We start from the raw sequence: 23,581 nt of genomic DNA, 5'->3' as shown, positions 1-23,581 counted from the left end.
TAGCTGTGGCCTATTGAACAATACATAATGAAACAAATAGGGTGCGAGATATTGGCCACAAATAGCAGTGAAATACAACATGCATGAAATCCCATTTACCCATTTGACTTAACAGACAACAGCAACATTGCAAATCTATCATTTCAATGCACCCTGCGACTTTATAGGCATATAAAGTAAAAACAATTCGGACAGTATTGTAGTGTCTGAATACAGGATATCTTTTTTCTGTAGCCTGCAGTAGGCTACTATGAAAACAATGGAAATCTGAGCATGAGTATGTTGTTCTGTATAAAAACAACAGATTGCATACATGTCTCTCTCCCACCTACCACAAGTGTCTCCACCTCCTTTTTCTTCCTCACTCTGTCGGAAATTGGTTCGGTAATATTCCCACTGCCTGGAGTGAACTACCAATAAGGACTCCGACAGTCACCGGAGGATGTCTGTGGCGCAGCGCAGAGAAATGATTTAAACCTATTCAAGATACCTGTAGCAACTGTAAAAGTGTTGTTGTCGCATCCGTTTGGTTTGTTATAAGCAATTGGAACAGATATAATATTTACACAAATTGCCATACAACATCGCCGTGCGCTGATGGACAATTACGCGCAGAAGTTGCGTTGCGTAATCATGATAATCATCGCGGATGGCTGTGTTTCATGTTCTTGGATTATGCGTACAAGCTTGTTATGATACCTGGTCATTGCCTTTCCTTCGTCTTCAGTGGAGAAGAAAAGTAACAAAGGGACGCACATGATGAGAAGCGCGGGGTTGTTGCTTGGCTACTTTTTGGTGAAAGTTATTGTATGCGACGCGGAGGGGGAGCCAGGGCAGAAGCTGGACAGCTTTATTATGGTACCAACGGGTACCAACGAGTCAAAATTGAACAGAGGGAATGGCGTTTCGGAGAGTCCGCATACAGAGGACAGGTGCCGGGGTTATTACGATGTGATGGGCCAGTGGGATCCGCCGTTTGTGTGCCAGACGGGCAGTTACCTGTACTGCTGCGGGACCTGTGGCTTCAGATTCTGCTGTGAGTTTACAAGCTCGCGGCTGGACCAGACCACCTGCAAAAACTATGACACGCCGCCGTGGATGATGACAGGCAGACCCCCGCCTAAGAAAAAAGACCCCACTCACGACCCCACAAAGGATAAGACAAACTTAATTGTGTATATAATATGTGGAGTTGTTGCCATAATGGCCCTCGTTGGGATTTTCACAAAACTTGGACTTGAAAAGGCGCACCGTCCACACAGAGAAAACATGTCAAGGTGTGTGTACAGTAAACAACATCAGCAGTCCCTGTGCGCAATGCAGTAACAACTTTGGATAGCCTAAATGAATGCAGGAATTTAACTTTTATTTGGGTGTCAGAAGTTTCCTTAAATATTTCGATGCATTAAATATTCTGTTTTGTTAAACTAGGTGATAACCCACTGGACACAGAAGTCCGTTCAATTTCTAGTTTCTATTTACATTTGGTTGAAATCAACAACAAAAATCAACAAAATATTTCAGTTAAAAGTTGGGTGAAATAAATACGAAATGTCCTTACCTTGATGACCTTTTTCAAATTCAGTCAGTTTTCCCATATCACATATATTTGTTGGTTGAAATCAAATCAAATGAGATTTTATTTTTGGGGGGCGGCAGTGTAGCCTAGTGGTTAGAGCGTTGGACTAGTAACCGGAAGGTTGCAAGTTCAAACCCCCCCGAGCTGACAAGGTACAAATCTGTCGTTCTTCCCCTGAACAGGCAGTTAACCCACTCTTCCTAGGCCGTCATTGAAAATAAGAATTTGTTCTTAACTGACTTGTCTAGTTAAAAAAGAAATTGGTCACATACACATGGAAACAACATTGATTCATGATCCAACCAATTTTTGCCCAGTGGGAAGTGTTAAAACATAAAATAAATATACATGCTCAGTCAGTTCTACTGACAACAATTTGATTGGCAATCATAGGCAATACCTATGCAGCCTACTATATTTTATTTGTGAGTGACTGTGAATACCTGTCCAATTGTGTTGATGTCTTGAGCCATGCTCACTACATCCTGGTAAAACCAGATGTGTTGTAGGTAGTAGTGTGTGATGAGCCATGCTCACTACATCCTGGTAAAACCAGATGTGTTGTAGGTAGTAGTGTGTGATGAGCCATGCTCACTACGTCCTGGTAAAACCAGATGTGTTGTAGGTAGTAGTGTGTGATGAGCCATGCTCACTACGTCCTGGTAAAATCAGATGTGTTGTAGGTAGTAGTGTGTGATGAGCCATGCTCACTACGTCCTGGTAAAACCAGATGTGTTGTAGGTAGTAGTGTGTGATGAGCCATGCTCACTACGTCCTGGTAAAACCAGATGTGTTGTAGGTAGTAGTGTGTGATGAGCCATGCTCACTACGTCCTGGTAAAACCAGATGTGTTGTAGGTAGTAGTGTGTGATGAGCCATGCTCACTACGTCCTGGTAAAACCAGATGTGTTGTAGGTAGTAGTGTGTGATGAGCCATGCTCACTACGTCCTGGTAAAACCAGATGTGTTGTAGGTAGTAGTGTGTGATGAGCCATGCTCACTACGTCCTGGTAAAACCAGATGTGTTGTAGGTAGTAGTGTGTGATGAGCCATGCTCACTACGTCCTGGTAAAACCAGATGTGTTGTAGGTAGTAGTGTGTGATGAGCCATGCTCACTACATCCTGGTAAAACCAGATGTGTTGTAGGTAGTAGTGTGTGATGAGCCATGCTCACTACGTCCTGGTAAACCCAGTGTGTTGTAGGTAGTAGTGTGTGATGAGCCATGCTCACTACGTCCTGGTAAACCCAGTGTGTTGTAGGTAGTAGTGTGTGATGAGCCATGCTCACTACGTCCTGGTAAAACCAGATGTGTTGTAGGTAGTAGTGTGTGATGAGCCATGCTCACTACGTCCTGGTAAAACCAGATGTGTTGTAGGTAGTAGTGTGTGATGAGCCATGCTCACTACGTCCTGGTAAACCCAGTGTGTTGTAGGTAGTAGTGTGTGATGAGCCATGCTCACTACGTCCTGGTAAACCCAGTGTGTTGTAGGTAGTAGTGTGTGATGAGCCATGCTCACTACGTCCTGGTAAAACCAGATGTGTTGTAGGTAGTAGTGTGTGATGAGCCATGCTCACTACGCCCTGGTAAACCCAGTGTGTTGTAGATAATAGTGTGTGATGAGCCATGCTCACTACGTCCTGGTAAAACCAGATGTGTTGTAGGTAGTAGTGTGTGATGAGCCATGCTCACTACGTCCTGGTAAAACCAGATGTGTTGTAGGTAGTAGTGTGTGATGAGCCATGCTCACTACGTCCTGGTAAACCCAGTGTGTTGTAGGTAGTAGTGTGTGATGAGCCATGCTCACTACGTCCTGGTAAAACCAGATGTGTTGTAGGTAGTAGTGTGTGATGAGCCATGCTCACTACGTCCTGGTAAAACCAGATGTGTTGTAGGTAGTAGTGTGTGATGAGCCATGCTCACTACGTCCTGGTAAAACCAGATGTGTTGTAGGTAGTAGTGTGTGATGAGCCATGCTCACTACGTCCTGGTAAAACCAGATGTGTTGTAGGTAGTAGTGTGTGATGAGCCATGCTCACTATGCCCTGGTAAAACCAGATGTGTTGTAGGTAGTAGTGTGTGATGAGCCATGCTCACTACGCCCTGGTAAACCCAGTGTGTTGTAGATAATAGTGTGTGATGAGCCATGCTCTCATCTCCCTTGATGTCATCTACCATCATGGTGCCATTAAAAGCCACTTTTTTACTCCATTACACCTGCAATTGTTTTTAAATCTCTCACTGCCTTAGATTTCATCATTTTAATTAGATTTGTTGTTCTTTTTAAAGGGAAAGCAAACTTAAGGTTCACTTCCCCCAAAAACTGGTTGATTCAATGTTGTTTCCATGTCATTTCAACAGAAAGATTCAATGTGATGACTTTAATTTCACGTTGAACTCACGTTAGTTGACAACTCAACCAAAAGTAAATCAAAACTAGACGTTGAACTGACGTCTGTACTCAGTGGGTTTCCTTTGTCTCAACATGCCTTGTGATCCCTATTGTGATTTGTCATAATTCTCAACTATATTATCAATGCACAAAGGAAGGTGATCCCACTAACCCAATATAGCATAAATGGTACTGTGCATATCAAACGAAAACCCTTCGAGCATATGATAATTGGTCATTCGTAGTTCATCTACAAGCATGAGAATAATTGATTTGATTTAATCTACATTATTCAAACATTAAGACCTGTAAGGATTTCCGATAAATATTGAGGTTTACAGCGTTTGAGGTCCTGTCATTTTGCTCGATTTCATAGCCATTTTGATTTCCTTGCCATGTTTTATTATTGAGTGAACCAGCTGATTGAGGTGTTTGTGTTTTTTGTCAGGGCTCTCGCCCAGGTGATGCGCCAGCCTGGTCCAGGAGAACACTCAGAAGACATTGGAGTGCATGGACAGCACTATGACAACATGCAAGCCAACAGGGTACCTGCGAACAGTCTCCGTAAGTACGCCTCTTCCATCCAATGTCTCATTTCATAGAGAGTAGCCACTACAACAATAGTTTAACACACATTGGAAAGTACAACCATTGGTAAGATGCATAGTGTACTATGTGAAGCTCTGCAAAATGCATTGGGTATGGTCATGAATGAGATACAGAGATGGTATAAACAGGATGCCATCTGCAGAAGACGGAGGGTCTGACTGCTGTGATCAGACGAATCATGCACAATCTTTACCTCTGTGTACACACACACACACACACACACACACACACACACACACAATGTTTCTAAACAGCCACTAGTAGTAAACCTTATCACGCAAGAGAACGTTGACATTTTCATTTTCATCAATTCTATGCTGGAGTCCTATTGAAGTGCCCAACAGTCTCCGATTGGTCTTTGTGGTTGTAGTGAGGCAGCTGTGAAATTCAAAAGGCTTTGTTCACCACCACCCTTTGCCTTCCTTCCTGGCCTGATTTAGCTGCTCCAGATACGAGCGTTGTGAAAGAAGTCCATTTTGGAGAGTCCTGTGAGCTGCTGAAGCAATTACTCACAGCCTCAGTAATCATTTAACACACTGGGATAATTATCATCATCAACCGCCGCTGACTAACAGTAGTATAAGTCTTGCGCTGCTCTCCATCTCTTACAACTGGCTCTTTCTTTCTCATCCCTCTCTTTTTAGTCTCTCCCAAACAGGCCGGCACACATCTATACACAGACCCGCAAGAATTCGCTCGCTCGCTCGCTCACTCACTCACTCACTCGCTCACATGGACGATGCAGGATGTATTATTTTATTATACATCGCATGTCTCAGACTGCCGGTTGCAATCACACAGGCTAGGCTTTAGCAGCTAATGGCAATGGACAGACTTTTCCCCATTTGCTTGCTTGGAAGTGATTGTAACACATGCTGTCTGTTGTTGGAGAGAAGTAAAATGACATGTTTACTTATGGCAGTGCATTTTTCCTGCTGAAAAGGAGTGTCAATGTTTGACATGAAAAACAAGCTGTTTGTTTGTGTGAGACGGACAAATCCAACTTGGAGAGAATAATAATGGGAATACTAGTTTTATGTTGACGGCATAAGCATATGGCAGCAGTGTGTTTTTTTTGTTTGTTGTCAAAAACTGAAGTGGATGAGGCAGCTCTGGGTCAAGAGCCTTCACTTTGATTCTTGAGTATAGCTTCCACCGATAATTGAAGCTTGTAGCTTGTATTCGCGTGAAGATCTGGCATATTTCTCTCGCATCCCTTGGGTAGGAATTACCAAAGGGATTGGAGACCCAGTTCTGCCATCAGGTGGGCTGCATGGACACACATTGGCATTGTCTCTCCTCACAGTAAAGGGAAGGATCCATACGTTTTCACACAATAGCACTGTGGATTGGAGAGGGTAGATGAGTGGAGACGTGGGTTCTGGGTAATCTCTTCCTTTGTCAGTGGCCCTCCCACCTCGTCCACATACAACACTATCTCTCTTAGTCCGTCACATCAAGTTGAAGCAACAAGGACCTCTTCAATCTCCACTGTGTCGGCTCACAAAAGGGATGTGTCATTTAGTGTGACAGAGCTTTTCAGGTGTCCTTAGAAGGCCAGGGATTGGGTGAAAGCAGTGTGTGATTCCACTAGAATTCAACACGCCGTTTTTTATTGGTTTGGTATAATGTGGGCATTATAGAATCAGAAGGAGCAGTTTGTCACTACTAAGGTGTGTGCTGTATTGGAACAGAGGTAGTGTTGTTTAGTTATGCTAACTGGAACCCTTGTTCAATAAAGTGGGATGACAGCACAGGTTTCTTTGAGCAGGTATTCACACTCGTTCCCACACTGACTGTTCTCTTGTAAAAAGTCACACAGGCAGAGCAGTGTCTTGCTGTTTCATGAGAAGATGTGATGGGTTATTGTATCAGTGTGAATAGCCTCACCCAGTGAGCTCCCTGTTGAAGATGTGGAGAGGCGAAGGGAGGTGTGTGAGAGGAGACACCCAGGTGTTGTGCTGTTAAAGAGCTGACTCCATCTCCATGCAGGCTGAGCGGTAATAACCCAGAGAGTGGGGTGTGTGACTGTGCAGGGAGCAGGGCCATTTCATAGAGCACTGGGACTAAAAAAAAACTTTACATTACTGAGGTTCTCCAGTCTGAAATGCCATTAAAGTGCTTAAAGCCGAGAGTGCTGAGACTGACTGGCAGGCACATACTCTCAGTCAGCAACACAGTGTGTGATTGTTTTGAATTAGGTAACCCACTGGGTACAGCTTAGTAGACAGACATCAAGACAGGAAGTTGACAGGGCTTTTTATGGTAGCATGGTACCTCAGCCAGAATAGTAAGAAACCTCAGCCACTAGACTAGAGAGCATAATCAGGGTTGCTATAGTGGTGTAAAAAACTAAAAAAAATAAAAAGACAATCAGAACAAGGGAAATAGTTTAATTCAAATTGATTTTCAAATTTGCCTAATACAGCATCAATAGAATCGGAATGGAATGAAACCCTTTAGGCTGAAGCGCCTGAAGAGTGTTATTCTGGTGAATGAATCTCATTATCACACATGTAAAGCAAGCACACTGCGCTAGCAGAAGCTCTCACTTAGACAGGCTATTCCACTAGATGTGAATTATGCAGGGTATCTAATCTAGTGAGGCTGATGTCCATGTATGTGACACCCCATGGCATACATTGACTGCCAAAGAGGACTGTCTGTGTGTGAACTGTGTCTTGTGAGAGAGTAGCGCTCTGAAGAGGTGGCAGCACAAGTAATTAGGTTAATGTGAGGCTGCATGTGTTTGAGTAACATATCCTTCTGGGTTTTCAATCTGATGTTATATTACACTGAACACTTGCTGCATTGAGGATTCAATTGAAAGAGCTTACTTGTGTCAATATCAAGGTATCTATTAAAAATAATGTGTTTTTTCTTGATGTTTTTATCTGCATATTGTGCTTTTTTGTAATTGCAACCAACTTAGCAAAAACAGGTTGATTCAACGTTGTTTCCAAGTCATTTCAACCCCAAAACTCAAATGTGATGACATTGAATCAGCGTGGAAAACTGATTGGGTTTGCAAAAAGTCATCAACGTCAGGGAATTTAGTCTTTTTTTCAATTAACGTTTAACCTAAATCCAATGACAGGCTGACATTTTTGGTTTATTTCACATGTAATTCAAGTTAGTCGATAACTCAACCAAATGTAAATCAAAATCAGACGTTGCACTGATGTCTGTGCCCAGTGGGAAAGCTTTCTCCCATTGCAATGGCCGTAGACCCAATACATTTAGTACTCAGTACATTCAAGTAATGAGGCCTTTGTTTCAAAGACCAATTTTGAAACGTTCATTAACCCTCGTCAGACCTTTAATTGATTATGAAAGAACTGTGTTATGATTAGACCATGGCTATGATTTATTTTTAAGCACTTTGACATTCACAATACAAAGTCCCCTCTTTTATACAAGAAGAGTTAGTGGTTTCCAGTGCTTCAGATCATACATGCTATACAGAGCCTTCAGAAACCCCATAATGACAAACTGAAAACATGTTTTTAAAATGAAATACAGAAATATCTCATTTACATAGGTATTCACTCCCCTGAGACAATACATGTTAGAATGACCTTTGGTAGCGATTACAGCTGTCAGTCTTTCTGGGTAAGTCTCTAAGAACTTTGCACACCAGGATTGTGCAATATTTGCACATTATTCTTTTTAAAATTCTTCAAGCTCTGTCGAGTTGGTTGTTGAACATGGCTAGACTGAAATGTTCAAGTCTTGCCATAGATTTTTAAGCCGATTAAAGTCAAAACTGTACTGCCTCAGGAACATTCAATGTCATATTGGTAAGTAACTCCAGTGTATATTTGGCATTGTGTTTTAGGTTATTGTCCTGCTCAAAGGTGAATTTTTCTCCCAGTGTCTTTTGGAAAGCAGACTGAACCAAGTTTTCCTCTTGGACTTTGCCTGTGCATGTATTTATTTTTATCCCCAAAAACTCCCTTGTCTTTACCGATTACAAGCATACTCATAACATAATGCAGCCTCCACCATGCTTGAAAATATGAAGAGTGGTACTCAGTGATGTGTTGGATTTGCCCCAAGCATAACGCTTTGTATTCAGGACATAAAGTACATTTCATAGTGAAATCCCTGAGTGGTTTCTTTCCTCTTCGTCAACTGAGTTAGGAAGGACACCTGTATCTTTGTAGTGACTGGGTACATTGATACACCATACAAAGTGTAATTAATATATCAAATAAAATATTAATCAATTTTAAATTCAGGCTGTAACACAACAAAATGTGGAAAAAGTCAAGGGGTGTGAACGCTTTCTGAAAACACTGTATATGGCTCAGGTGGTTTCCATTCTGATTCCCTTATGTCACATGATGGAACTAATACATATGGTGCCAATATGCATGACATCTCCATGGAAACAAAGGTATGACGACCAAGTGGCCTGTCCATGGATTTTTGCTGTTGTAGATAAAATAGACAGGAGCAGAAAAAAGTGATTGTTGTTCAATTACACTAATTTAAGAGGCAGAATACATACATATATCTGACTGAATTAATTTCCCCACAGTGGCAAAAGGACCTGATTATACACTTGCAGTTTGCTGTTACACTGTCAACTCCTATAGGATTGTGAATGCCTGTATCCTTGGCAATCTCACACAATTGTGCCGACACGGATTTTTCTCTGCCCCTTTCAACTTCAGACTGAACTGATAAAAAACAAACTTTTATCTCGGGAAATTCCCCTGAGGAAAACTATACATATAGACATTTGAGGCACCCTTAAATATCATAATAATCATGCTTTGAGGGAAATACTAATGAACGTTCCTAATAGGCAGCTTAGTTCTTTGTTTTCAGCACATCAACTGTAGAATAAGCGTTTTCTTTGGTTAATGCTGCCACTTTCTCCTCTTACATCGAAATGCACCAAAGTAGAGTACGGAAATGTGTGGACAAGGTAGTATCTTTCAGAAAACGTCTGCCTGGTTGTCACAGGCATATAGTGCCCTGAACATCAAGCCTACTGTACCTCACGGTATGCCTTCGAGATGAGTTTTGTCCTTCAGCTGAAATGATTATTATTCACTTTAATGAATTCAGGCGTTCTTGGTGCTGCCATGACAGGTGAATAATTAATCATTCTTTAAACAGAGACCCCTTTATTTCTTCCGTGCCCCCTCCTGGAATAATGATCCGTTCATTACCAGCCAGCCGACATGTTGACAGGTAGGTGGTGGAAATCAGGGGCTCAGGAGCAGCTAGCGATGGGATGGGAGCTTCAGCGCTGTGGCCTATGGCTGCCTCACTGATGGGTCACAGTACAGCTATTAGTAAGCTACATTTAAGCCTACAGCAAAATGTGATCCGAAAAAAGATTAACATGAATCCCTCCCTATGCAGTACATTAAAACAACACACCATGTTCAACAATGTATTTTAAAAGTAAGCTGTAGGTTTATCATATACCGGACTGCCGATCAGACCCCAAAAAGCCCCTCTTAAGTGGTAAGTGTTTAAGTTTACTCCCAGCTAAATTATGAATATCATAGTATCCACAATCTACAATACCATGGGAAACACATCCCTCTGAAAAATATATTGCTGTTTTTGACCATACAATGCTTGTCATAGTGGTTGTGAAAATTACTGTTCTTCCATTACTCTTTTGTAATTATTACTAGGTCAGCAAAGACAGAGGTAGTTCATGTCAACAGACGACCAGACATTTCTTGTAACAAATGGATGCTTTGGGGGAAAGAAATGGTCATTGTCAGAATAGAAACCCAAACAATCACAACCATGCATCTTACAACCTCAAAACCACCAGACTTTATTAGTCCAGGAGACCATGAGTCCAGGAGCAGCATAGTAATACCCAGTCAACCTTCAGTCATTGTAGTACAGTAGCATTACATCTCTACTGGGTCTGGTAGTTCTCTCTTTGTAGATAATGCCTCAGTTGTACAACAACATGCCTCCCATGTTATTTCAATTTTCATGGCAGGTTGGCATCCGGTTGCAACTAAATGGGTAGTGCTCTGTTTTCGCCCACAGGAAAATCTATCACTGTCACTGTTGTTTTGATGTATTTGAGGACATCAAGGTGTGGCTTTCATATACGCGCGCACACACACACACACACACACACACACACACACACACACACACACACACACACACACACACACACACACACACACACACACACGCACACGCACGCACACACAGAGACTATATTGTTACGAGATAAACAAAGACACAAGTATCTAATTTTGTGAACTGGAGATGAGAGGTAAATAATTGCACCGGCAGGAACAGCAGCACTAGCTATGTGACTGAGCCCTCTTCAATTGGTTGGTAAGCGTTCAGGAGATGAATCCCCTTGTTCGGCTGCAGTAGTATGTGAGATTCAGTAAAACAGGGCAGCACAGATGGATTTGTAACGTTTGATCAACTAGCTATAACGGACAGATATTACAATAGAACAACTAAGTGTCCTTTCTCCCAATCAACAGAAAAAGCCTTCAGACACACATGATAAAATCCTGTACCCTGTATACAGAATATAGTCCGCTATATCCCTGAGATTATAGCCTTATACATTGTCGGGAGACAACACTTTGTGCCATCTTCCCATATGTGTTGAGGACTGCTGTTGTTTTGACTGCACAAAAGCTCCACTAAAATGGTTATCGTCTCCCTGGCGTTTTGCTTCTGTCTCTTTGACTCACTTCTGGGCAGGGGGTAGAGTGGTGTGTCTATGGGGTGCAGTCCTGCGCCTGTTCCCCTCCTCGTCCCCTAGCCATGTCTGGCACTGTCAAGTGTACCCATGCCTGGGCTGCCTCCCTAGGATGGATACTGCCTCTATGGCAGGGGTTGTGGGTGCCTGGTTGGCACTGAGTGAAATGGTCCAGAGAGAGTTCTCACATGTGTCAGCGTCACAGATGACACAATCCTCTCAGACAGACAGGGCTTTGTTCTAGTTCCCTCTCCTCTAGTTGCCTCTCCTCTGGGTGGGTGGCTGGCTGGCTGGCGGCTAGGCTACACTCCACTTCTGTCCTGTGTGCTGCTGGGGCCATCTTGGCCACACGCACTGTCCTGTCCCTCTCCTCTAGGCCTGCCTGTGTGAGCAAGGGGCACCTGTGGCCACTTGGCCTCTTTTCTCTCTAGGCAGCCAGCCGAAGAGAAGAAAGTTCTCCCTTGCTGCCAACACACACGGCCGGACGGTCTGGCAGGCCCTTTCCCCACAAGACAGTGTCACAAGAAACTGTATTTAAATGGATTACTACCTACAATGAATGGAAAACGGTTACAAATCAACAGCTTTCTTTCCAGTTACATGCCTGTTTTTTAACAGGGCATTTTGTATCTCTTTCTTTTTATATCTGCCTTGTTGAATGGTTTTAGACAAAAGAATGCTGTGATCATTTTGAGACACTTTATAGTTAAGCTTCCGCCTAAGGGCCAAACCTTTAAAAGTACTGGTGCTGCATACTAATACTGTAGTTCTATATCTTTGTTGGTACCTGACATGAATGATAACACCTTGTCAAGCTCGCAGGCTGAGAAGAGAAGCTTGATACAACAAGGTTGAAAAGTGAGATGAGGGTTTACTCCCACTAATGGAATACAAATTAAGTTCTCTCTCGTCTAAATTAATGATTTAATGTACCATAAGTAGCACATAGCAATATGCAAGCACTTGGATGAGCAGATAGTGATTAGCTTTCGCATTACTGTGGGCATATTATTTATTGTGTAGAAGTCACATTTGTGTCTGTACTACAGATGAATGAAACACACACTTCCATGCACAGGCAACTTTGACCCAGCTGGTGGCATGGAGAGTACCATTATCACAAATAGTGCACACAAACACACCATCATGTAGGGCTTTAAGTAGTTCACCCTGACCACAGCACACACATCTTAATGCACAAAATAGTGAATATGTTGTATCTATATTTAATGTACCTTTTGCAAATTGTTATTCTGTGCTTGTATTTTTACCTAACTGTTTACTGAATTATCCATTCATAAAGCACACACAATGGTGCCACTGTAATGAACACGTTTGACAAAATAACTGTGTTGTCCATCCAATATACTCTTAGCATAGGGGAACGTCAATTTCATTCAGTAATACAAGACAAAGCTTATACATTAGATTTACTTAGTGCCTGAATATAAATTCATTAAATGTTAATTTCATGCCGGCTTTTTATGTGAGTGCAGCAGAGCCTGTTCTCCCACAGCAGATAAATAATGGGAGTATGAACTGTTGCTCATGTGGGTGTTGCCAACTGGTTAATGTATGAACTATGGAGACAGGCCATTGTAAGTTGGAGTTTCTATTACTTAGTTGGCGTAGTCAAACTTGCCTCTGGAGAGAAACCTGTTCACCTAGTTTGCCAATCAAGCCATAAACATCAACATTTACAAAGTGAAGTGTTGCCCTCGATAACACTCCCGAGTCTGGAAGCGTCGGCTACATTTCAGAGGTGAGCTGATGAATGCGTATGAATTTAAGGTAATGGAAGCAGGTAGAGCACAGAGAAGGAGTGAACAATGCTCCGAGAGAGGAGAAGAGAGGAGGCGGTATTGATTCTTCTGCTGCTTTACCTCACAGTGAGCTCCACCTGTCAGATTGGATTACACAGACAATGGCTTTCCTCAGTCTGTAGGAATTCAGATACTGTTTTTATGCCATCGTCTGCACCCAGATCGGTTATGTTCCATCCCTGCATATGCCTATTTTATGTAAATTACAACTGAGGAAATTCAACCTATAAAATGACCTGTCAAGTCATATTTTACCCTGGTGAGTCAAAGGTTTTTCTCATCAATCTTCAAGGCCTGGCTATTAATCGCTCAGCTTGTCCAACCTTTGAGTATAAAGAAGAAAAGCCAAGGGCTAGACACACATTTACATGGAATATAGACTTCTTCCATCAGGGCAAATAAGAGTGACTGACTGACTTTCTTCTTGCACACTGTCTAATACCCTGTAAATCCGTCTAGCAGAGGTAGGTTTCTGCGAGAGGCTCAGTGTTAAATGTCACACTGACTATTCTAGACAAATTCATTTGTGAAAATCAACATCAAATACTGACAAACTGTGCAAAGCATTGAAATCACATTCCTTGCAGTAGGTATATTGGAAGTATGCATATTATTTTCTGTACATGCTTATTGAATCTCAAATGTTTCAATGCAACAAAGCAATGCCAAATCATCTGATCATCTGACTACAAGCGTGCATCAAATATGATGAAGTATTGCTAATAAATTATACAGTACATGTTATTTGAGGTTTTAGGACTAATCCTTCTGCAGACTTTCACTCCCCAATTGGAAATAACCTGTGAATGAGAGTGCCCTTCCCATTGTAGCATCCAGCTCCCAAAATAAACTCTTGCATTTTTTATGAGTTCTTGGAAGGTATCGGTGTCTGTAGTGTTGATTCACTTCTCCAGCAACAACCTTTGAGTCTTTAACCTTACAAAAGTTTTCACAAATGGACCACTTCTAACCAGTGGCAGACAGTTGGAAAGAGAATTGAAGCGGGACTCCAGTAATTTAGAAGGAATCGTGTGTAAAGAGGACCAATGTCTGGCAGATGAAATGGGATTTTATCCATTGTACACAGACAATGGAGGGACGGATGTATTATTCCTTAAATTAGCAGCTCAATGCCAAAGTAACAGCTTGTACTTCAACTTCAGATTTCCACATTTCCAGAAGTGGGGTAATTTCAGAGAACAATGATTCTTGAAAACCACTCATTGTTTTCACCTAGTCACAGAGCCATACCTGAGCCGCTATTAGCAGTTGTAGTGAAAGAGTTGGAAAGCTTCCCTGTATGTCTTTTAATGAGACAACACAGATAATTTCATGCTCCTTTACAAAGTAATTAGCACAGCACGGAAACATCTATTTGACCGGTGGGAAATGAGCTTCTAATTAGCCTATTTCACTATTATTATATTTTTTATTATCATGGAGAGGCTGCACCATGGCATAGTGGACTCTAAAAGTTGATACTTGTTAAAAAAAGTAATCATGTTAAACTTGTACCATCTCTTATTTTTCAGTGGCAGAGGAGAGTACATTAGTCCCTTTGAAGTGGTGCTGACAGTTGTTTCATGTTTGGTTCACGCCTCCTGTCCCTGACCTTATCCTCCCACTTTTTAACTCTTGCTACACTATCCTCTTTCATATTAATTGGACTCGCTAAGGAAAATAAACACTTTCCCTATTCTTCATTCAAAAGCATCTTCTCCTCTCTTTAAAGTATTTTGTAGTTCTGTGCAATGGTCTCTTCCTCTTTAAATCCTTGTCTTTTTCCACAGAATACACTGGAATGTTTCAACAATCATCATTCATTCATGCTGGGGTCCCTTCAGACCTCTGTTGAAAGCTCTACTCCCCTGTTGTTCCGAACCATCTCCTATTGGAGCGTATCTATTGGGACCACTGTGCAGCCAGGGGAATATGTTTCCAGGAGGCAGTGCAGTATTTCATAAGAATTTCCAAAGTTTCTGATTATCATAGTCAGTAGCCCTCGTGGAACCTTTAGTTACAAATCTGGTGGGCAAGTTGCTAGGGTAGTTTCTTTTCCCGTTCTTCACATTTATTCCCCTGTGGATAAGCATGAAATAAACATAGAGGATCAATTTCATCATTTATTTTTATGAAAACAAAAGTTGATTTTGAACTGCAATTTTATTTTGCAGTTGATGCTGTTTTTTCCGGGGATACGTTGATTTCATGCCGTAAGTCGCTCTGGATAAGAGCGTCTGCCAAATGACTTAAATGTAAATGTAATGTAAATGTCCATTCCTACATTTTGGTTCTGAACTTCTGAAAGATCATGCAACTTTTCTTATCGTGAAACATATTTTTCTTTCCTCTCCAACCAAAATGGATTAATGGACCTGCTGTTGGCTACAGCACTCTTGGCCCGGCTGTCAGACTAGTCAGACTAGACATCTTTGCTTACATCGCTGCTGCCTTCAGCCTTTCGGACCTGTAGATCCAGCGATGATTGTGTTCATCATCTGGAGAAGAGAAACCTTCCAGTGGCTGCTGCTGAGTCATGAGCCAGGAAGCATGCGTAACTAAAGCTGGCATATTCATTAAGTAACTGTCTGGGAAAAATAGACTAGAATCCAATCAAATCGCATGCCAGCCGGGAAGACGAGGAGAACAAAAGCTCTGCTGACATTTCAGCGATAGCTGACATCTCTTCCCTGACGAATGGTCATTGCTACCAAGACCCGGTTTCAAATCAGAACATCTATTTCAGTCCACTTGGCATCAGTCTTCAGTCCCAGACAGAACCATTTTTGCCTAGATTTGATTTGATCCATTTCTTTCACGGCTCATTGTCCTCTGTCCAAAGCAGATGATCGTGTTCAGTTAAATGTGTAAATGCAAATGTATTTAGTATATTAGTTGTGGAGCTAATTAGAATGGAATATTGTGCACTAGTTGCATCACTGGCAAACAGGGTTCCACGTCCACTGACCTCCTTATCGACTAACTAACATGACACCGAGCAAAAGAGGCTCTTTGCTTTTCACACGGTGGTGTGTGTGCCCGATTAGATGTTGCATGGCAACAATAAAATGGGGTATTATAATGCAACAGATCTTCCAGATAAGACATTTTTATTTGATTGAACCTCATGAACCTCAATCAATACAAACATTGATGTTGACTACTCAGCGATCGTCATGTCTGTATTCTCCCCTCATACCATCAGTGCAGCAGAGAGATGCGTGTGTACAGTAGCATACAGTTAAATCAAGATGTGAATCCTATAATGCGAGCTGCTTGGTAAGATTTGGGGCATAAAGTAATGGGGATTGTATGTCCTTTTCACCTTTTTATCCTCCCTTTGACAATCTACCGACGTGTAAACTTGCCAGAGAAATCTGCTCTCAGAACATGTTGACCTGTTGACTTGCAAACGAGTCGTTAAGTTGTTAATTGGCCTCAGTGTGCCTCCGCAAATATGCCATTCATCACGGCCAGTTATTATGTATGACATACAAGTTGACAGCCTGTTTTGTTCATCATGATTGGGGAAGCAATGGAGGGTGGTCACACTGCAGATATGATTGAATTCTGGCCATAATTATTGTTCAGTATGATATGTGATACTACTATACAGCATTTATCATAGGTACGACTGACTGTATGTTGTTATTGTGGAACCTAGAGCATTGATACTAATTGAGTACTGCGCCTGCGCATGAACACACTGTGCTCGAACTTGAGTTTGAACGAGAAAGTCATGTCAACGTTATCTCTGTTTCGAGTATAATTTATTACGGTTTGTGTCGCAGTAAGAACACAACAACTATATATCAAAAAAGCATTCACACTGGAGTAAATGTTGCCAGTTCCTCTACTACTGAACGTTCATATCTGTGAGATGAGTAATGAACTGGAGGTTCTCATCTCTATTTTCTAAAGCAGACGTTTATAGTTCTTCATTTATCTCAGTCTCAAAAGGTACAGCCAAGGTAGCTCCTTTTCGTGTACTCTTTTTAATGAATACTTGTTCACTATAAATAATATCTGAATGACCTGTGTCTTTTGATTAATCATAATAATAATAAACAGTTACTTAATATTGCTTGTATGTTACTGTTACGAATCCCTTTTGGCCCGACAGTCTAGGGGGGGATGGTAACGAGACCCGTAACATAACTCATGCAAATTATAATAGTGAAAAAGTAAGAGTGAGAACCAAATAATCACAGACAACTAAATTACCGTCAAACACTCAGGGGGGGGGGCAGGAAAAGGGGCTGAGCTGGACCCAAGGAAGGAAACAATAAGTATCCAAAAACACCCCTAAGCTAGACTAGCCTACATCACCAACAGCTAACTAACTAACCAAAAATACAGTGGGTGGTCTGCCCAGTTCTAACTAGTGTTTTTATACAAAGTATTCCTACGGGTAATGTATGCCCATGTATGTCTTGGTTCCCCCTTTTCCCACCATCAAACACCATAACAAAAACAATCATCACAGGTGGGGACTGTCAGGACCCGGTTTCGAACCTGGGTCTCCGGAGTGAGAAACAGTCACTTAACCAACTGAGCCACGAATAGACAGCAGAACCCAGAAGATGAGGCAGACACAGCAGTACTTAAGACGGTGTATTTAATAAAGAAAAAATCCTAAAATACAAAAATGGCAAATCCAAAAGGTGGTAGGTAAAACACAAAAGAACTCAAAAGAAACTCACCAAAAATAAACAAAAACAAAAAACAGAATACCACAAGAACGTCACCCGGAATCGACAAGAGCACACAGAACACTAGGGCAGGGTGCTAACATACAAACACAGAGCACAGAACAGAGGGAAACTAAGGGTTTAAATACACTCAGGGGAAACGAGACACAGGTGCAAATAATAATGGGGAACAAGGGAAAAACATAAGGACAAAAAGCACAATGGGGGCATCTAGTGACCAACAACTGGAACAACCCTGGCCAAATCCTGACAGGGACAAGGTGATATGGAGGTGCTAAAACAAACAAGAGAACTCCCGAGAGATTGTATGACATAGAGAGATTGACAGAGAGATTGAGCTCTAGAGGAAACATGGGACAGGGTTTTTAAACCAAGGGAAAGGGGATGTGATAGAGTAATGGCAATAGGAGGTGTGTCTTCTGATTGATGATTGATTGGTCACTGATTGGGGAGTGATGATTGCCATCTGTGAGGAGAGAAGGAGAGAAAAGAACATAGGATACACACACACACACACACACACACACACACACACACACACACACACAAACACAAACAGGATACCTAAGAATAACACACACAGGGCCCATAAGAAGTCAGATCATTATTTTCCATTTTTCTAACAGGTGTTATTTACAATTTGTAGTAGCCTTCAAATGAATCCAGAACTTCAAGCAGTGCTGGACCATTCTATTTAACTTGTTGAATGTGTGGTCATACATAGGAAGCTATTGTTACTAACAGCATTTCGTGCCATAGGTTCAATCCGCTGCTCAACAGATTGCTTGTACTTTGAAAACTCATTAGTGTTCCAAACATGCCCAAGCAGCAGTTTATGGGCACTTACAATGTCTACTACAATGACTCTACTCTCTCAAGGTCCTGGTATTGTTCCTCACATTGGGCTGTGGACATGAGTCATGGAAGAGAGTTATGTTTACATGTGCAACATGAATACGGATACAACTGAATGGATGTACAGTATTACCTTGACTAATCAGTAACTGCTACAGCCAAACTGGGGGAATGCATTTGTTGGAACTCTGCTATTACACACAATATCAATATTAGTTAACTTTACATTATTGATATTCTACTGTAGATAGCTACTGTAGTATTCCAGGAGTTATTAAGGTTCACCATCCCCCAAACTGACACCTGGGCGTGGGTGCAGTCTGCTGTCTCCTGGTCTCCATTGGGTCCTGCGGTGCCAGTTGAAAATGATGCCCACAACATCTGGTTGCTCTGCCATGCCAGCAGGCAGGGGGCCAGCCAATTTGCCATGGTTCCATGCTCTCCTCAATTAAGCAGATGTCTGCATGCTGGATGCTGGATTAGTACCATTTTATAAAGAGCAGTCATCACACGCTCTCTCTCCAACTGAGTCCCCAGGGAGGGCCAACCAGCACAGGGTGCAATGTTACCAAGGATCTGAAACAATTACCTCTGTCCATTCTTATCCATCCGTCAAATTGATTTCTATCAGGCCTATTGAGAGACATATCAGCTGGGGGCTGAGCTACACTGCTGTTGGTTTTGGCTGAGACTTGGTTGGAGGAAACCAAAGAAATTCGATTGGGAGAGGATTAGCACAGTGAGCTGGCTAGAGGGCCATCTAGCTCGGAGCGATGGACGGTTAATGATTTGTATCCCGGGGCTAACATGAAGAGAATATAACAATTGTGTTGGCAGGTCAATGAGATAGACCCCACGTAGGCAGCTTACACTATCAGGTCTCGACTTCCACAGCTTTCTTGGGAGACACTAGCTCTTACATCTCACCACTGACAGGAAGGAAGAATCACTGATTTCAAAAATACTGCTGATAGCCCTTTCATGCAGCCAAACTAGCTAGTGGCCTCATGGGTGGAATGCTATTCATATTTTTCATAATTTCAAAATCTATAAACATTTTTTTTTTTAAGTAACCAAAAATCTGGTGTTTATATGTCAATGGTCTAATGTGATGTATATAAAGTGTAATATTGGGATGCCAACTCAAAATGTAATACATTTCAACTATATATGACATGGTGTTTTATTTTTTTAAGCCCATAGCCATATGAGTGAGGTTTCAAAGTAGATATGTTTAAGACTACCAAGAAACACTGTGTGACCCGGATTTTAGCCCACTGCAGTAAAAGGTAAAAAATATTGCCTCGCTTAAGTGGGAAAACAATACAACAGTGCACAATCAAATTTGCTAACTACATTGTAGCATTTATATGGGCGCATAATCTGAATCACTCAGATGGAACATCAATATTTAATGACATTTTTTACTTTTTCTGCCAGACTGACATCTCTCTCTCTCTGCCATCTTTCTCTCCCTACAGAGGCTAACCAGATGAACAGTGTGGGTCCAGGATCATCACTAATGCCAGGCTTAGGGTCTCCTCCCCACCCCTACCCTTCCCTGGGACAGATCCCTAGCCCCTATGAGCAACAGCAACCTGGGAAAGAGCTCAATAAGTACGCCTCCCTCAAGGCTGTCGGTAAGAGACACACTTATTTCTCATTTTAAGATCTGCAGATATGGGAATACAGGAATAAGCGCTGAGCTGCTTCTCTGATTAACTTCATAATCAAAATAGCTAATCAGATTTCATCAGCTAATCAAAAGGGGTAATATATAATTTAATCATAATTTCAAATCTAATGAAATGCATATATTTCACAGTACAATATAAGAACCAGTGAAACCTTTGGAGTAATCGAAAAAAATTTAAACAAATCAAAATATATTTTATATTTGAGATTCTTCAAACCCTTTGCCTTGACATTTTTTCACACTCTTGGCATTCTCTCAACCAGCTTCATGAGGTAGTCACCTGGAATGCATTTCAATTAACAGGTGTGTCTTGTTAAATGTTAATTTGTGGAATTTCTTTCCTTAATGCATTTGAGACAATTAGTTGTGTTGTGACAAGGTAGGGGTGGTATACAGATGATAGCCCTATTTGGTAAAATACCATATGGCAAGAACAGCTCAAGTAAGCAAAGAGAAATGACAGTCCATCATTACAATTTAAAACATGAAGGTAAGTCAATCTGGAAAATTTCAAGAACTTTGAAAGCTTCTTCAAGTGCAGTCGCAAAAACCATCAAGTGCTATGATGAATGTGGACCGCCACAGGAAAGGAAGACCCAGGGTTACCTCTGCTGCAGAGCATTAGTTTATTAGACTTAACTGCACCTCAGATTGCAGCCTAAATAAATGCTTCGCAAGAGTTCAAGTAACAGACACGTCTCAACATCAACTGTTCAGAGGAGACTGCGTGAATCAGGCCTTCATGGTTGAATTGCTGCAAAGAAACCACTACTAAAGGACACCAATAATAAGAAGAGACTTGCTTGGACCAAGAAACACGAGCAATGGACATTAGACCAATGGAAATCTGTCCTTTGGTCTGATGAGTCCAAATGTGAGGTTTTTGATTCCAACCACCATGTATTTGTGATACGCAGAGTAGGTGATGATCTCCGCCTGTGTGGTTCCCACCGTGAAGCATGGAGGAGGAGTGATGGTGTGGGGTGCTTTGCTGGTGACTCTGTCGGTGATTTATTTAAAATTCAATGCACACTTAACCAGCATGGCGACCACAGAATTCTGCAGCGATACGCCATCCCATCTGGTTTGCGCTTAGTGGGACTATCAGCAGTTTTTCAACAGGACAATGACCCAAAACAGACCTCCAGGCTGTGTAAAGGCTATTTGACCAAGGAGAGTGATGGAGTGCTGCATCAGATGACCTGGCCTCCACAATCACCCGACCTCAACCCAATTTAGACGGTTTGGGATGATTTGAACCGCAGAGTGAAGGAAAAGCAGACAACAAGTGCTCAGCATATGTGGGAACTTCTTCAAGACTGTTAGAAAATAATTCCTCATTAAGCTGGTTGAGAGAATGCCAAGCGTGTGCAAAGCTGTCATCAAGACAAAGGGTGGCTGCTTTGAAGAATCTAAAATCTAAAATATATTTTGATTTGTTGAACACTTTTCAAATCAAATCTAATTCATTTTATTTGTCACATGCGCCGAATACAACAGGTCTACACCTTAGATTGAAATGCTTAAAAACAAACAAAATAGCATGGTTGGTTAAGAGCCAATAAAAAGGCAGCCATCCTCTCAGGCACCATTCTTATTTTTTGGTTACTACATGATTCATGTGTTATTTCATAGTTTTGATGTCTTCACTATTATTCTACAATGTAGAAAATAGTAAAAAAATAAAGAAAACCTGTTTAATGAATAGATGTGTCCAAACTTTTAACTGGTACTGCACACGCCATGCACACCTATAGTATGTGAGAAAGGGAAACCATTCAACTGAAATGGATGGGAAGGGTACAGTATTTATTTGGCCACCTGTTAAATTGAAGGCATCTCTCTCATAAAAGAGGACGTGAGGATTATAAATATCAGCCGAGATCTCAAATGAGCATATGCCTCTGAATTGTCGAACTTCCATGTAATCACACTCAAATGACATGATTAAATGTGGGCTAATTAACACAATGGAGATCTCAAATGATGAGCAAAAAAAAAAAAACAAGCAGCTAGTGTAGATATGTTCTGCTGCCTGCTGGAATTATCAGTTAGCCTGGTCTCCGTCTCCATCCTAGCATGCTGTATGGTTACTTACTGAGAGACACTGTTTATGTGACACTTTCCATTTAAAGAAAAACAGATGTGGAATTTTGCCTTTCAGAAAGGGAGGACAATAGCCTAAAAGTAGACAATAGCCTGAAAGTGATTTGTCTCTCAAATTTCATGTCTCAAGGCTTGTCCATTGTTTTGCCTTTGTTGCTCTTAGGCGGCAATGAAAACCGTTAAAAAAGAAAGAAAGTTCTCTATCACCTATAGTTTTGCTGCTGCAAATCATGAATGAGGAACCTTGTGAAATGTTGGACAGTCACTGTTACAGTACCAAAATCAACTAGTGAAGGTCTACATTGAGAGTCAGATCGTATTGACCACAGAACTGATATTAGGATCATGAAACCATGTCTCTTCAGTTATCCTTCAACATTATATTGGAAAATAGATTTTCTATAACATTCTGAGAGGGAAACCATAACAAATTAAACATCACAGCTTGACCAACCCCTTGCACCGGGGAAAAGCATTATTTACTGCAATGTGTCTTATGCCTCACTTCTCAATTCCCTGAGTGCTAAATCCAAGGTTTGGGAAATGATCAACCAAAATCTAGCAATCAATTATTCTCTCCCGCTGTCCACCCAGTGATTTTGTAAGGTCACAGAATTGGATTTTTCACAGACATTTACAATCTGAACTGGCTAACTTATAAAAGGAGCGGGAGCCCTATCAGGGAGGTGTCTGAAGACATTTTGGATCTGCCTGCCGCTCTTCTGGCTGTAAACACTAGGCTAATTATTTCTCATGCCATTCTCCAAAAAAGCTGTAATTATAATTGAGTTGAACATGACAATTCTGCAAGCAGCCTTCTCTTTGATGCATTCATTTAGGATACAAGTCTACATGAAGATCTCTGCAAGTTCAGTATTGTGTGTATGCCATAGACAGTGAATTAGATTGGGATTCTAATTTATGTATGGCTGTCGTGTGCCAGGGGATATTGTGGATTTCCTCGTCATGTAGTTATGTCAGAGACATTCCCTGTTATCTTTGCCTCTCCATTTGAAGCAAAATGCCATGGTGCTGAACTAATGCCTCTGAAATTTAGAAAAAGGGAATGATTAATTAGGCTCACAGGCAAG

General features: G+C 41.5%; 1 protein-coding gene across 1 annotated transcript in view; it reads left to right on the top strand.

Moving 5' to 3' along the window:
• Positions 1-421: 421 nt before the first annotated feature.
• shisa9b (shisa family member 9b) overlaps positions 422-23,581 on the top strand; it is a 29,999-nt gene continuing 6,839 nt past the window's right edge. The window contains exons 1-3 of the mRNA XM_064986177.1: positions 422-1,277; positions 4,420-4,535; positions 20,170-20,328. Coding sequence (XP_064842249.1) covers positions 757-1,277; positions 4,420-4,535; positions 20,170-20,328 — 796 coding nt within the window. The 5' untranslated portion in view covers positions 422-756. The remainder of the gene's footprint in view (positions 1,278-4,419; positions 4,536-20,169; positions 20,329-23,581) is intronic.

This window comes from Oncorhynchus masou, chromosome 14, assembly GCF_036934945.1.
Source record: "Oncorhynchus masou masou isolate Uvic2021 chromosome 14, UVic_Omas_1.1, whole genome shotgun sequence".
In the NCBI taxonomy this organism is placed as follows: Eukaryota; Metazoa; Chordata; class Actinopteri; order Salmoniformes; family Salmonidae; genus Oncorhynchus; species Oncorhynchus masou.
Note: the sequence above shows the minus strand (reverse complement) of the source record. Positions and strands in the feature narration are given on the sequence as shown.